The sequence below is a fragment of the Myotis davidii genome, unplaced genomic scaffold (assembly GCF_000327345.1).
Source record: "Myotis davidii unplaced genomic scaffold, ASM32734v1 scaffold68, whole genome shotgun sequence".
NCBI lineage: Eukaryota > Metazoa > Chordata > Mammalia > Chiroptera > Vespertilionidae > Myotis > Myotis davidii.
In genome coordinates, this window is record NW_006300376.1 from 5,827,227 (window position 1) to 5,844,726 (window position 17,500).

Consider the following 17,500-nt stretch of genomic DNA (forward strand, 5'->3'; position numbering starts at 1 on the left):
TGTCCCCACTGGGGTGCCTGGCCAGTCTGGGTGAGGGGCTGAGGGCTGTTTTCAGGCTGGCAGGTGACAGAAGCTCCCAATCGCTCCTTTTTTTCTTTTTCTTTTTATTCTGGGCAAGCTGTAGCTCTGGCTCCAGCTCTGAGGCCTCTGCTGCTGAAAGCAGGTATCTGGTTTGTTTGTGTTCTATAATTGAAACTCTGTATCAACTCCAGCTCTGATATCCCGGCTCACTGAAAGCAGGTTTCTGGGGTTTTGTTTAGCTTCTATATTTGTTACAATGTTTCAAACTGCCAGCTCAGAGGCCGGCAAGGCAGGTGGGAACGTTGGAGTCCGCCGTCACTGAAGCAAGCAAGCCTCATTCATGTTCGCTTTAAGCTGCCTGGCTGCAGGCCGCCATCTTGGCTGGCAGTTAATTTGCATATCTCGCTGATTAGCCAATGGGAAGGGTAGCGGTCATACGTTAATTACCATGTTTCTCTTTTATAAGATAGGATGTCTATTAAAAATGAACAACCTATTCATTCAAGTATCTAATATATAAGTGATTTTTCTGTTGTACATGTGTGTTTACATGTAAACATACTTTGAAAATTTGCAGTGACTAGGTTAGAATGAGTTTGGAGATTAGCAAAAGGTTATTTGGTTTAGACTCTATCTCAAGAACTAATATTTTTCTGAAGGAGTTATAAAAACATTCTTATAATCATATTTTACTAATGAATCTTTAAAGGATATTCCTGAAAAGAGCATTATCACCTGTGTTCAAGGGGAAACAGAAGAATTTGTGCACCTGTATTGTCTAAAGTTTTTAAAACTGAAAAGAAAAGCTTTAAATTCTAAATATTCTAACGAGAAAATGTTACAGGTGGTTATAAGATATTAAGAATTATCTTTGTAGATTGGCCTTGGAACATTTTTCCTTTATTTTCCTAACATTCTGTAGGTCTCATGAGTCATATGCATTATTTTCATAAGAGAAAAAGAAACTTGTTTAGATTACAATGGTTAATATGCATGGGAAGAAAGAATGATGAAAAATGGGAGGTTTTCCCCCCTATTTAAGTATTAATTCTGAGCATGAATGGGTTGTCAAAACAAATCTCACACATAATAAAAAGAGCATTAATTAAACAACCATGCATAAAAGACCATTAATGAAAAGACTACCCATAATGTGTGGCTGGAACTGGATTTATAATGCATTTTAACTTTTAATCAGTACAAGAGAATAATCCAGAATATTTTAAATAATATATAATCAGGATCAAATAATTGAAGACAGAAAAAATGCAACTGAGTGTCAGATTCTGGCATTAACCACAGGTAAACTGAATGGATTTCCAGAAATACAAGCATCCATAATGGGGAAATGGTTTAATAGGCTATAGAGTTTAATAATTCTACTATTAACCTCCTTATAGTAAAGTTAACTATAGGTACATACTGGGAGTTTATCACATACTTAGTGTTTTATGTCATCAATCTAGAAGATATATACCTATACCCACGTTTGCCTGGAGAGATTAAATAAATCCCTAGTGAGTGTCAGATGTAGGATATCATGCCAATACCTAGTTTATGCATTTAATCATTATGTTAAAGTGCATTGCTTTGATTCAACAATCCTTTATTTTCATTATTAATGCTGCTTTCGATTCTTTGGTCTGTATTTGTTTTTGTAATAAATTAAAATGAAGCAGAAACTCATAGTGTTCTGAAAACAGTCAAGGGACCTACAAAGCAAACTAATTTATAGTGTAGCTTCTAAATAGCTGTAATTATACTATTTAATAAATAAAACACCTATTTTTAGAGATAATAAAATCTTTCCACTGAACTCCAATAGAGCTATGGTGAATACAATAGGTTAATAACGATCAAAACCAGTATTAATTTGTTGTCAGAATATATAAAATTAAAATTTTATTGCCAACTCTGAACAATTCTTCCATTAAAACAGATTTAATATGGAAACTGGGTATAAGAAAAATAAAGTATGCAATTATTCATAATTTAACTCCAATTAAGGTAGCAAGACTCCGTACTACAGAACACACTACTTATGCATATATGCATACATGTGTAGACACATTCACTCATCTGGAAAGTTCTTCATGAAATTATTAAAGAAATACTCTGAATATGGGAGGCCAATGAAAGTGCTCATCAGCATGCATTCAACATTTAAACAACTGTAGGCACTGCCACAGTCATAAATATTACAGCAGAAAGAGAAATTAGAGTTATTTCAGCATATGATCCCTTTAAAACTAAGACATTTAGCAGCAATGTCCAATCTAATCATATGTTTCAAACAACATTTTAAGTAATCTATTATATTCACTTTGTAATTATCAACACCTACTAATAAGCTCTAAAGTTTATGTTGTTCTTTTTGCAATCTGTGCAGAGTTGGTGGAAAGGATATAAAAAAGTAAAGATGATTTATGTTTGCTACATGTAAATATGCATGATGAAGTGCTAAGATCATTGAGTAGCAGAACAGTTCATGACCTTACATTTTGTTTGCTTCTAAAGGGAAATAACAGTTCTGTGTTGTCTTAAATAAAAGTCTAAAGCATCAAAGATGGCAGTAGAAGTAAATAACAGTAAACCTTATTTTTCTTTCTGATATAAGGAAAGAATCAGCTACCATCTGATGTCTTCAATCAGCTCTTAAGATCAAAGAACAAAGTGATATTACTACTATTTGGATTTTGGAAAAGGAAAGGGAAATAAATTAACAAAAGAAAATTTAGCTGACCAAAGAAGCTAATTAGTATAAATTGCATTGGCAACAAAAGATTAGCTTCCTAAAAAAATACATCATAGGGCATAGACCATTAACTGCCAAAGATATTCTAAATTAAGCAAAAGTTTCAGTGTACAGTATACATCTGTAATCAATGGACAATCATAGGAATAAAAATAATATCTCTTGATATTCTAAAGCTGGACCCACCTCTAAAGATAGCAGTAAGCATGAATCATAGATCTTTCTTAGCCACAAAGCAGAGAGTCTGGGTTTTTTGTTTGTTTTAGAAATACCAAAAGATGCTTTTAGTCAGCTATTTAGATAGAAGACATGCAATTTTTGTTGCAATTATTTTTTGTCTAAGAAATTACACTTTTTTACGTTATACTTTTTTAAAGGACAATTTTTTAAATAATATTTATCTCTGCCTACTTCTTTGTATCAAAAAATATGCCCTTCTTGATTTCCTTCAAATTGTTGCCTAACCAGTGGCTATAAACTTTTGCAGTGACAACTATGATCCATTATCCAGCACCTGACATGCCAGCTCAACATCACTATATTAACTGACTTTCGAATTTTCTTTCTCCCTGTGGGGACTTCTCTCCTAAGATTGATGAGGTGCAACATAGTGTTTAAGCTGCCATCCTGAGGTGACAAACAGTAAGAATGGTCCCTGCAAGGGATGGAGGAGGGAGGGCAAATGAGGGAGAGAACCACAGTGTATTCTGGAATAAAAGCAACCTCACACACTGGCTTTCCAAGGCAATTAAAACTGTTTCTCAGATTTTACATTTCAGTCAAACACATAATTTATTCTTCAATTAAAATCCCCAAAGCTTCACTGGTACATGTGGAAAACCCAACAATTAGAGAAGATTAAACTTTTGTCCCTGAGACATTTTAGAGAAGTTAAGATAAAAGTTGCTGCTCCTTCCAAGTTTAAATACATTGAGACCCTAATCACTTCTTATAATTCCCCAAATGGCATTATCACTTACTTTTTAACTATTGAATTCACTCTGGCAGAGCTAGGGTAATAAAACCCATCATATTGTAATTTTCAGACAGCTTGACAGAACCAATGTTCTCAGTATAGATAAAGTGTAATGAAGCACTTTCTTTCCCATAGGAAAGTCTTTGACTCATATGCTCTGATGCCAACTAGCCTCCACATCTGCTGTTTCACCATTGATAGCTGTGACTTGGCATGCAAAACCAGTGTCTGATGAAGCAGCTTTACTCAAAGGCACCATTTTATTTCTTGGAATGGGAACATAGTAAAATGGTGTTGGGTTGCTGTAGGCCTTATGCAAATCCCTGTAATAAACATAGAATCAGGCCTCACATACAATAAAGGATGTGTTAGATGAGGATGGGGAAGGGAGACAATCTTCTTGGTTAAAAATAATCTCCTTACTATGCCAATAAATTAAATGCATAATCAAAACTTGGCTTAAGTATTTATTTCAAACTTAATGAATTAATATCAAAACCACATTAGACACTAATAAGACTATAACACTTTTAAAACACCAACCTTATTTTATAAAAAGAAATAGTTCCATTTAACCTAAGGTTAACTACAACCAATAGTTTGATACTATTATTAAAGAAACAATAATTTGCAAGAATTAGAGAAATAATATGGCTCTAAAAAGCTTTGCTGAGATATATTTTTTAGATGACTAGAAAAGGTGTCTGATGGAAAATGGAGAAAACATCAACATGAACAAATGAAAATTTTAGTAATATTTTCATCATTAATCTAAACCGACTGCTCAGACACATTGCTGTTCAACCACATAAAGCTTTTAAATTTTATTTGACTCCATTAAGTATGCAGAAAATTTAAAACAATAAACTAAATTATCCACAAACTTGAATTCATGAAACAAACAAAAATTCTAAATAAAATTTCTACTTATTTTAAATATTCATAGTGGATGCATTATTACCTAATTAGTAACTTGCAAGCAAATTATCAAGAATAGATTTTGGCTTGGAAGCCTAATTATATTCTGTTTTCCATCATCCAAGTTAGAGCAAAATGTCATATTTGAGGAGCATTTTGTTTCAGTTTAGATCTATAGGGAGATGAATATTTAGCAATCACAAAGCGACACAAGGGAAGAATCAATTAGAATTGTGCAATAATTTGTTACCATCAGTTTATATAAGTACATTATTTTTTTCCACAAGGAGGAAAGGAATGACAATAGTTCACTAAATAATTTTGGATAGTACAATAAGCTCAGACAAGAAAACTACAAATCTCAACCTATAGCTCAGAACCTAACAATATCTACCTATAGAGTAAGGTACTTCATCTAATCTTAATTTGTTTCCCATTATGTAAACACTAAAGTCACATGGACAACTCTTTAACTCTAATATGCCCCCTTATAGGTCTTCCCTAATTTTCCTCCCTCCCCCCACACCTACGGTAAATGAACCTGCAATAAAGATTTATAAAGGAGAGCTGAATATATTCACTCCCTCGGTCCCATAGACTATATATTTTTCTCAATGTGTACTCAGAGACAGAAACAAAAGTTAGGATAGACCCCATCATATTTCTGTGAGAGAGGAAAAAGCTCCAACTCTTCATCCTGCTACCTGGCAATTCTCATGCATACTTATTGAGGAATGGTACCAGAGTGAAAACGTAATTAGATTATTTTCTTTCAGCAAATATCTATTGAAAGGTATTTAAAGACAATTCAGGGAAATAATCCAAAAGAAGTTAGAATATGGTCAGCAGGTTACTTTATGCCTCTGTCTGATATTTTGTGGGGTCTGTGTTTCAGAAGAGAAAATATCTATCCTAGTATGAAAGAAAGGGGAGTGGATGCGTTGAGTCACACATGTACACCTTAAATTTACACAATGCTATATGTCATTTATCTCTCAGAATAAAATAAATTCAAAAGTAATTTTAGATGATCTTTCTCATCTTCAAAAACTATTATAAGTCAATTTTCTGCATATGCAAAAAGGAATTTTTAAAATGTCTTACCACCAATACAGCAAGAGAAAAATAAACACTTGTTTCAGAAAATAGTTTCCAGCGTGAAAAGTACACTAATAGATGCCATTTTCAGAATTTACGTTTCTAATGTGAAAACCTCTTCATAATAATATATTATGCTTGCATTACCAACACTATTCTACATAAGAACAAACAAGAGTAATGTTTTGCAGAAATTGAGAAAAATATGGGAAATGTAAATCCCTTTTAATTGCATGTGGTAAACTGCCAAGTTTTTACATTGTATTTGTCAACTCAAAAATGGCATGTTCTTTTGGCATTTGAAAAGCAAAAATAAATCACTCATTCTTTCAAAAAATTATTTCAGGCATGCCATACATGCAATCCAGGCTTAGAAATCTATAATGTCACCCGGCATAATTTAATTTCAGGAGACCATTGAACCTAGAAGCTCAGAATAAGTAGCAGACTATAAAGAACATGTTATAGCTGTATCTGCCCTAATGGCTCAAGGCAAATGGTTTAGAAGTTTAATATGATCAAACATTTGAGGTCATGTGGGTGAGCCAAAATGACTAATGCACTTAGTTATTCTGAATAGTGATGGTTATGCCATGATGTCTTTGGCTATTACTTTTATTGTTGATACTATGAGTCCCTGGGTTATTGCTTTCATAATTAATAAGACACTTAACCTCTCCATGGCCCAGTTTCTTCATCTGTTAAATGAGCATAATGATAATTGCTTTCTACCTTCCTTAGGGGTTACTGTGCAAATAAATGAGCTGGCATTTAGTATATACTTTGAGTTCACCTAAAGAGGGAGACTATGCACAAAGAAAAAGAACACAAAACAAACCGTCTTTGCTGCTAGGTACCAAAAGATAAAACTGTCCCCTAGATGGATCAATCCACTTGATTGAATTCCTAACACCATAATCTATACTTCCAAATAATTTGACTCTTAATCCAAGGTTAAAATGAAAATGCCATAGAACGTTACATATTTTGAAGAAACATTTATGGCTCTCTACAGAATAGCAAAATTTTGTTAAGTAATCAAGCATTCCATCCAAAACCCTCTGTCACAGGTATTACATCAATTAATGCAATATTCATTGTTTCAATGGATAACTGTACAGAATTTGGCAAAAAGTAAGTTGCTGCCATAAAGAAATGCACATTTGAGCACTGATTTAGGCTCACATGCCAGATGGCAATGAAATCATTAGAAGAGACTGGATAAGCCAGAATCTGTGAATATATGGACAATAATATTTTTAAAGTGTGTCTTGTTGTAACTTGGAAGATAAAAAATGCACTAATGATCTTTTAGACTTGGCCAAAAAAATTATCCAGACAAAAATGACAAATATTTAAGGTATTTGCTGGTTATTACATAGGAAATATTAGCTACATAATAAAAGTAGTAAAAGAGATATAATATTAACAATAATAAGAACAACCAAGAAGGAGGTGCAGGAGGAGGGCAAGAATGAAGGGGGAGAGGAAGAAATAAATTTAAAAGATCCAGGCTGTTCGCAAACATAATTTAGAGGTGATACAGAGTTAGAAATTGCATGGTTGGGTAATGAAAATGTTTCTAATCTTCAGTGTTCTAAGTAAGTAAAAGTTCTCAAAATTGTTCCCATATGATGTCAAGCCTCACTAAATATCACATTAATCATGTTGCCTTGAAGTGCTTTGTTATAACCTCTTAAAAAATTAGGGCAAGCCCTTGTATATTTTCTCCTCTGGATAAAGACCTGCTTGCCCGAAATAGCAATGATTAAATCTACAGAGAGACACCTCCTAAAAAAGGATTGTGGGTGTGGATTGTAGATTGATTATAAATGGACTCAATAAATATTTAAAGGCCATACAGGTTTAGCAGAAAAGGTATTGGCAAAAGCACTGACCCTGGTGCAAAAGAAACAAAGTCTGTTCCCAATGTAGAAAATCACTGGGCAACAAGTTTCCAGGAGTAGGGCAGCTGACCTGTAAGCTAAATAAGGGTGTATATGACATGTCGCTAACAGGTTGTGATTTTGTTTTGTTTTTAAGCAACAATATTGTGGCAGTCAGTCACTAATAACATATGTAGAGGCTGTGCTAGGGCAAGTGTGAATAATATAGATTCAATCCTGTCCCATGCTGTCCAGTGTAGTGCTGCTACAGAGGAACAAAGCAAATATAGTTTGGTAAGTATTAAGTTGTGTGTCATTCTGAATACCTTATTTGTCTCAGCACATAAGCACTGTATCATCTCATAGTATCACAGAAGAAGGGTGAATACACCATAATAAAATATTTTGAGAAAGTGAGACCATATTCACATAACTTTTATTACAATTTATTGTTATAAAATTTCTCTACTATTATTAGAGTTATTGTTGTTAATCTCTTACTTTGCTGAATTTATAAATTAAAATGTCATAGGTATGTATGTATAAGAAAAACAAATATATAGAGTTTGATACTATCTGCAGTTTGGGGCATCTACTGGGGGGTCTTGTAACATATCCCTCAGGGATAAGAGATTACTATATATTATTTGAAAATACATGGTCTAGAAAAGAGCTTCTGAAAATTGCTCCACAGACTTTTTTTTTATTTCACTTATGAAATTATTTCATTTTCATGATAGCAATAATTAGACAAATGAATCAATTTAAATTTTATAAACATGGTGTGATCTCATTTAATCTATTTTAAAATAATTTACCCTATTATTGGTCATAGAAATATAATTTCTTGACAATGTTTAAAATTATTCTAATTCTAAAATTTTCAATTAGACATGTAGTAACAGCTATAAAATATGCTTTTACTAAGTGCATAGCCCAGTGGTCAGCAAACTCAACAGAGCCAAATATCAACAGTACAACAATTGAAATTTCTTTTGAGACCAAATATTTTAAACTTAAACTATATAGGTAGGTACATTGTTATTAACTTAACTAGGGTGCTCCTAAACTGGCCTTTGCTAAAAACGTCCACAGTCTGATTGAGGTATGTTCGCTAAGGTCGACCCCTTCCAACTCTCCCATCCACACTCGTCTTGTATACTTGTTTCGTCTATCGTTTGTCACCCGTGCGTGATTTACGAACGCGCCTAGCACTAACCACTGCACAATGAGACTGCTGACTGATTGTCTCACTTAACTCGTGCATGAATTGTGTGCGGCCTGCCCACGCCGCGTCTCCTGTCGCCCGAACCGACTGACACCCCCCAATTCTTCTAACGCCACTTCTTCAAAGAAGACTCGCCCAGGCTGAAAACCAACTTCTGCGCATGGGCCACGAAGTTTCAATCGCACTGTATGTGTGCACCTGCACGTAGTAATTTGTGGAAGAGCCACATTCAAGGTGCCAAAGAGCCGCATGTGGCTCACGAGCCACGGTTTGCCGACCACTGGCATAGCCTATCATGCAGGGCTTTTTATTTAATATTAAAAATATTTTGTGGGACTGGTCCTGTTAGTCATTCCAATTTAGAAATGAAGAGTCAGAGGTTTACAGATCTGAGTGTCCTATCTAAATATAGCTAATAGGTGGCAGAGCTTGGGGCTAAGTTCAGGTTTCTCTGATTTCACAGTTTTGTTTTGTTGGTTTTTTTTTAATTATTCCCAATAAGTACTCCAAATTACCGACTCTATGTTTTCAGAAGTATTAAGTGATTTACATTAGCTATTTGACACCATTTAATTGTCATTTTAATATGTGGCAGAAATTTTTTAATAACTACAAAAAACATGTATTTCCTTTGATACCATCTTTTTTGGGAGACTATATTTGTACGTGAGAAAAGCTAGACATTTTAGTTAGGCCAAGCTCAGGAGAGAGGCTTTAGAACTTGGAAAACATGAGTCATGGGTTGCATAATAAAAAGGGGATTAGGCATCAGCTTGTAAAATGTCTGACTCACTTTGGAAATAAAGGGATTCTCAAAAGAGACCAAAATGTTTATGGGTTCTAGTTGAGTTATTTTTGAGCCTGTAAATCTATATGTATTCATTCTTCTGAATTTATACTTTAGGGAAAAAAGAATGTGCTTGTTTGCTTGACAACATTTTTATAGTAGTGTTCTGCCCTGGGGTAAGATTTCAATTCTACAGTACCAAGTTCCGAAATTCCTGGAGGGTTTTGATTCCTCCTTATTAGTTTTTCTTTATTTTTTTATTTATTCATTCTTTTTTTAAAAAGGTTAAGACATTTTCAAATTTATTAGATAGTGTCAGACTGTTTTCCAAAGTGGTGGCACTGATTTACACTCATATCAGCAGTATATCAAAGGTCCAACTATTTCTCACCCTTGCTAGCACTTTGTATAGAAAGACCATTCCACTTGTGCTGTTCTGTTTGCTAAATAACCACAATCTTATTCTGATTTTAGTTTTTAATTTCCTCTTTATTAATGAGGTTAAAGATATTTTCATAAGTTCATGGTTTATATATATTCCCTCACTCCATAAAATGCATATTAAAAGTATTTTGTCATTTTTGATTAATAGGAGTCCTTATATATTATAGACACTTGTTCTTTAAAGATCATGTCTTGCAAACATCTTCTCTCAAGTGTTATCTTTTTATGCTCTTTATTGTAATTTTTTACATTTATTTATTTTATTAAATTTATTGGGGTGACATTGGTTAGTAAGATTATATAGGTTTCAAGTGTGTTTTTTATAAGGTTCTTAGGCTCCCAGCTAATTGACTATCCTATCTAATAATAGACAAAGATGGAAATTGACCATTCCTTCACTATGCCCACCATGGGCTAATCAGAGTGATATGCAAATTAACCACCAACAAAGATGGTGGCTAATTTGCCTACTTCAGGCGGGGCTGGCAGTGCAGGACGCTGCCAGTGGGACCTGAGCCCCGGATCCCTGACCCGGTGAGGTAGGGCCAGCAGCGCACGGCGCTGCCCGCAGGACCCAGGCCCAGATCCCTGACCTGGCGAGGGAGCTAAGCAGCAGAGAAGGGAGAGGCCCAGGTGGCAGAGAAAGGAGGAAGCCAAGGGTGAGGAGGCGAAGGGAGGTAGTGAGGCAGTGGTCTCAGGAAGCCCTATCCTTGCAGGAATAGGCCCGAGGAAGCCCTATTCTTACAGGAATCTTCCTGCAACGGGCCTCTAGTCTAAATATAATTAAGAACATATTAGTGATGCCATACAGTTTTCCATTGTTTCAGTGAAATAACACGAAAAAAATTATCATCTGCTCAATTTTGAGCTATTTTACCAGTTTTGGCTTTACATGTATTCCTTGGAAAAATATGTGTGGTGTAGACATGAAGAAGAAAGAGCCCTTCTTGGAGACAATATACTCGTAAACTCAATGAATACAGTCAAACATGTTCTTTGGAAAAGGAATTACTTACCATTGAAGAATGGCAATATAACTGACTGAAGTACGGAGGACTTATCCCCTCTAAGAACAAGTATCCTGAGGCAGCCTTTCTTGCTTATAGTAACAAAACTATACTATTCTTTGAAATAGTATTACAAAACTGAGCATTCCAGAACAATTAGCTAGCAGCAAGGTCTCGTTAAGTTAGTAAAAACACAATGGAAATTCCTTTAGAAATGAATGCCTTAGGGTGTTTCCTAGATTATTTGTACACATTCCTATTAATCAAGAAATAAAAGAATGATATTAAATGTAAACAGACTACACACTATCATCCCTGGTTTATTGAGGAGTTTCTTTTCTTTCTTTTTCTTAAAATCCTCATCCAAGGATATTTTTCCATTGATTTTTAGGGAGAGTGGAAGAGTGGAAAGAGAGAAAGAAATATCAATGTGAGAAAAATACATCAATTGGTTGCCTCCTGCATGCGCCCCTACCAGGGTTGAGCCTGGGAAGAGCCTGTAACTAAGGTATGTTTGCCCTGGACAGGAATTGAACCCAGGTCCCTTCTGTCCCCAGGCTGATGCTCTGTCCACTGAGCCAAGCTGGGTAGGGCAGTCATTCCTTTCTTTTCCCACCTGGCTGGTAGGTGCCCTGTATGCAATTGCTTCAATTCCAGATTTCCAGAGGATTTTTAAAAATTTTATATCCATTGACTAGTATAAGCATATAGTTTAGCAAGCCACAATATGAGGTTGAAATTAGGTCTACACTAAAATAACTAAAGAAAAGTCATCATTTAATGTATCCTTTTAAATTCTAATTGCAACAATAAGAATTCAGCATGTGATAGAGTTATCAACATAAAGTAATTGTCAAGTTAGTGACTTATCACTATGTGGTTTTTATTATGACTAGTGTACATTCCAGAAAGCTTTCATTCTACAACAACAAAGCCTATGCTGTAGGGAACATCAAATTGTTTCATGTCAATTGTCCCTGGGCGCTAGGAGCACCCTAGTGTGTGAGAAAGAAAAGCAAGAGATGAAAGAGTAACAAGTAAAGTCAACAAGGAAAAGGGAAGGTAGGCAAAAATGACACTGCAGAGAACAATTGAGCTTAAAAACAATAAAAGGTAAAAACAGAATACTGGAAAGACTGAAAAGATAAAAAGGAGAAAATTTTATAATGAGCAAGAAGGAGAATTTGTTTTCAAATTGATTTTCTAGACATAAACCTCGTTTGTAGTATATAAGAATTTTAACACAAGCTATTTGAGTCTTCTGCAAAACACAAATGAAGTTAAAACCCTGAAGCACTTGTGACACAGAATCAACCACTTTTGTTATTAGATCACATGCACTATTTTACAAACAACTCCAATAGTCCCTTGAATATTGTAATACAGTGGGGCCTTGACTTACGAGTTTAATTCCTTCCGAGACCGAGCTCGTTAAGGAGCTCGTTAACTCAAATTGCTCTATCAACTCAATGCAAAAAATTGGCTGAGAGACAGCTGGTATCTCAAAAAACTCGTTAGTCGGGACACTCGTAAGTCAAGGTCCCACTGTAATTTAAATACGTCACATACATATTCACTCCCTGCAAAGTTATTTACTCACAATGTTTATTTAGCATTTTCAACAGTTGATTTCTTTTTCAAAAAATTATAAGTAATCTCTATTAATTCTAAGTGTTAAGTTAGGGAAAACTGAATTATTGCAATTAATATAGTCAGATAGCACCATACTGATCATGATATTTACTCATATTTAGTTGTATTAAATATAAATATAAAATACACATCCAATTAAATATAAAATACACATCCAATTAAATATAAAATACACATCCAAGCTTTCTTTAATCTAGCTGTTAGATCCCCCAGAGCAAGGACCATGGGCCAGGTACAGAAACTCACCAGGAAGAAAGCCCCAGATGCCTGACAAAGGGCAAAACTGGGAAAACAAGAACCTTGCCTTCAAGGGTAACCTATCCTCCCCTATCATGAGGTTTGGACCCCTGATCTTTCATATCCCTGGTCAGGAGGTTTAGACCCCCTGCCCTTTTCCTCCGTAAAGATAACATCTGGGCCTCAGTTGTATTTCAGCTCCAGGCCCAGAAAGCAGCAAAACTAGACAGGTGGTGCCCTGGCTGCCACCAATCAGTGGAGACCATGACCCTGAAAGAGCACACCTGGAAAGCTGATGAATATTCTATTGTGGTCCTCCCCTGAGACCTCCCCTAAGATTTCTACCTTCAAGAGAGAGAGGGATATATGCTCAGGACAAGGGGCCCAGTTCAAGCTCTCCCTCCAAGGAGCACACGGGAGCCCTTCCCGTTCCCCTCCCTTCCTCCACAGGCATGTATCCTCTCACCTCTAAGGGACCCCGCGAGATTGCAACCAGGGGAGCAATGGGCAGCAGAAGCTAGACCTGGGCTAACCCCCGAACCTTGCTCCAAGGCCCCATTTTCTCTGTGTAGCCCCTTCCCTTTGGGTATCCCCATCTCCATCCCTTTTCCTTAAATAAATACAATATTCTTTAATTACCATCAGTAGTTGCTATTTAGCCTGCCTGGGCACCACAGTTAACCTTTCACTAGCCAGATGAGAGATTCACTTTGAAAATAATTAAATTGTAAGCATTATACATATTTGACTAAACAATAAAATTTGTCTCATTCTTTGGATATTTAGTGTCTTTTAGAACTCTAAACTAAAAGCTGATTTAGTTTTGTAAGAATTTTTACAAAGAAAATTACATAATTATTTGGCTAACCTGCTGTTTCAAGTCACATAAAACCCAGATCCATGATTGTGGGAATAGTCTCCCATATGTCCAACTAAACCATAATTGCCTTCAGAGTGAGAACTAGATACTATTTGCTGTAGAATAGCCAACATATAGTGCAATTTCTGGCACTCAATAGGCACTTGATGAATGAGGAAATAATTTATTTTATAGTCTGAGTCAACTATTTAAAAAAATCTACTTCTACTGCTTATTTATTTGGACTGCAATTGCATTTGTGTAAACAGTGAAGGAAACACAAAGTTAAATATGGTCTATTCTGGCCCAGTGAGATCAGTTGTTGAAAGTAGAAAAAGACAATAAAGAGGAAAACAAGGCACTCTATGTGCCTGGAATCTTGTACAACCACACCTTCCATTTAAATGTTCTGCAGGACTGTCCCTCTGGAATCCATTGCAAGTCCAGTGGGGTAGCCCATTTTCAGACTCTGTGCCACCCGGAATATTAAGTGGATGAATGTACAAATAACAAGAACTGTTTCTGATTTTCTCTTTCAGCCCTTATTTTCCTTCAGGCTTCTAAACAAGTAAACTTTGTCTCATCTTAACAAATAAATGTATGTATGGAAATAGTCTCACATATAATCAACCATTCTATTCTTTTGGAATAACCAAGACTTGTATCAATTTTCAATAAATATATTACATTATTTATTTTACATTTGAAGATAAAACTTAGTGGGAGGTGGTAGAGTGACTTACCTTTGGGAAGATTTCCCTCCAAACACAATTATTAGAATACTTATAAAGCAAAAACTCCTTGCCATTTGCAGTATTGAAATGTTTTGCTTTGATGGCCATATATTCGTTGTATACCTGGTCCATTCCTGAGGGATATGCTATTGATTGCTCCACTGATATGCTATTGATGCATAACAGTGCTGCTATCCTCTTACATTCATTACTAGAGAAATATTTCTTCTTTTGCACTCTATCATTTTAACACATTAATTTTAGATAACCAGTAGGGCTTACCTTGAAAAAGGTCATAGTTGCACCATCCTCGACTGCGCCGTACTCTATCTTGGTTTGTTTAGCTAAATCATCGGCAGAGTCAATAGGGGATTCCATCCGCTCCACTGTCAGAAAGGCGGCTAAGTTAGCAGTATACGAAGAAATGATGATAAGTGTGAAAAACCACCAAATGCCTCCCACTATCCTGGTGGAGAGCGCTTTGGGCATGAGCTCAGAACCTAACAGAGATTTGGGGGAAAAGGTGAAACGAATACAGAGAATTTGATCAGCAGTCAGGTACTTTTGGTCACAGTGGCAGAACGGAATCACTGTGTAATAAAAGCTTTCATTATTAATTGACATATTGCTTTAGTTAAGCCAACAACAACCACTGTGAGTGCAGAGACCAACTGGAGTTAGTAGGCAGTCTCTCAGGACTGTGTGTGTAAGTATAGTGACAGGAGACTCAAGATCTTCCTGAGACACTGTAAAGTAGCAATTGAATACTGAGTGAAAAAAACTTTATAAAAATAGAGTAAGAAGAAAAATCTTCTCTCTGTTATAAACCATATGTACAGTGTTTCATATTCTTGTTAGTTATGTGGATATGTGGATTTTAGAAGAAATGATTTAAGGTATATTCAGTAACATTTCTTAACAAGTTTTCTGTAAAGTTTAATTTCATGTACATGAAGCTCCTAAACATTGTCTATCCTGCCATTTCAAAAAGTAATGTTGTGTAAAAATAATTCCAATACCCATGTTTCTTGAGATACAGGGTTTTAGTCCAGTTTTTATTTTAAAATAAGTAGTGTATTATTTCCTACGTATAAAGAAATGTCTCCCATCACTATAGTTGCCTTAATGTAGGAACCAGAATAAGTAGTTAAAGTGTCACAATTTTACTTTTACACATATATAAATAGTTCTTAAATATATTACAATACATGGCTGGAGTTGCCTGCTCATGGTATTAACAAGAAAATGGGATCTGAATTATATCTTACTTTTGATTATTATTAATTTTAATTAATTTAGATTATAAATTAAAATCCTAACAATTTTTAAATCGAGCCTTATAGTTTTACATTTCCATTATGTACATTATTTGCAGTCTTAATGTTGAAATGAATACATATCAGCATATATTAATTTTTATAAGAAAACTATATTAACATATGGATAGGTATAATATATTATTATTCACTTTAAATCATTTTGAATCTATAAGCAAGAAAGCATTGGATACAAATTACTTAATTTTTAATTGGCTTTGAGTAAAATGGAATGAAGCAAAGATGGACTCCATTTGCTGATTTGTTTTATAGTCATATACTGAATATAACTGCTGATGCAGGAAGATAACACATCTTTAGAAGGAGTGAAAAATTCAACAAATATTGATGTTAACGTTGAAAAGAAGTAGTGTCATGACTGGAATATATTCAAACAGCCCATCTTACACTGCAGGTCATCTTACTCTTGCGATTTCAGAACCAATGAACAAAATATTAAAAAGCAGACACACTTGGACATGACAGCCAACTCCAGCTCCAGACTCTGCCTACCACTGTGTAAGGGAAAAACAAAAGAGTACCTTTCCGTTGTAGTCGCTCCTAAGCCCTGTCAGACACACACTGGACACTGAAACACTAAATCCTCCCAAGACGATCAGCAGCTCTGGCTGCCCATTCTACTGTTTTGTTTTGTTTGGTTTTTTAAACAACAACACCAAGTCAAACAAGACTGGGAAAGAAAAAAACACTGGAGACATTTGACAAAAAATGGCCCAATTACCACAAGTTCATACCTTACCCAAGGACTTAAAACAAGTACCTCCTAGGCTTGTGAATCAGAGCCTGGTTAGGGGCTGACTGTCATGTACTCAAGGTAACGTCATGTCCAGCACTACATCCCACTAATTCCTGGGAGTTTGGCATCAGCCAGAATAGTATGGGTTCCTCTTTCATGTATCCACCAGCAGGGAAGTAGTTATGTGGCAAAGCAAACATATATTTGAATTTTTCTCTTGGATTACTTGTTATAATTTTCAGAGATATCAGTTACAGTCTCATTTTTAATTGCTAGATTTCATAGATATCAAGCTCATCTTGTGAGTATACAGATTCTCTAAAACTTCCAAATATCTTAAAAAATACAGTGAAAAGATATTTTACTTTTCAAAGAGGTAGCAAAAATATTATTAATTAAAGAACTTTGTTATGGTCAGACCTTTATTATGAGGCTAATATACTCCAGAGTATTAAAGCTAGTTTTTAGCAGGTGACTAGCAGTTAGCCTAATGGTTATATTACCCAATACTACTTGTAATAGCTGTTTGTTTCATGACAGGCTTTTATTCACTTTTAATATTTTGAAAGAATTTCACTATTGTCTTCCACGTATAGAGTAAGCCTAAGGGAAAAAAAATTGGACTCACCATATAGAAGAGGGAAAATACAAGTACTGACTATTCATTTTATTTAGAAAGAGACGTTTCAAACTTAGATTAGTTCATGTAATAGTTCTCTTAACTCTCAAGTTTTAGGTTGAAATATCTATAAATATATATATATATATGTATATAGGCTCATAATTTTAAAAAGAAAAATGTATTCCAACTTATAAGACCTTGC

At 35.1% G+C, this 17,500-nt stretch overlaps 1 protein-coding gene across 6 annotated transcripts in view; it reads right to left on the minus strand.

The window, feature by feature from the left end:
* Positions 1-17,500, minus strand: part of GRIK2 (glutamate ionotropic receptor kainate type subunit 2) — a 562,276-nt gene that overhangs the window by 87,754 nt on the left and 457,022 nt on the right. For all 6 annotated transcript variants that reach the window (XM_006777220.2, XM_015572743.1, XM_006777222.2 and 3 more), the window contains one exon: positions 14,886-15,103. In XM_006777220.2, coding sequence (XP_006777283.1) covers positions 14,886-15,103 — 218 coding nt within the window. The remainder of the gene's footprint in view (positions 1-14,885; positions 15,104-17,500) is intronic.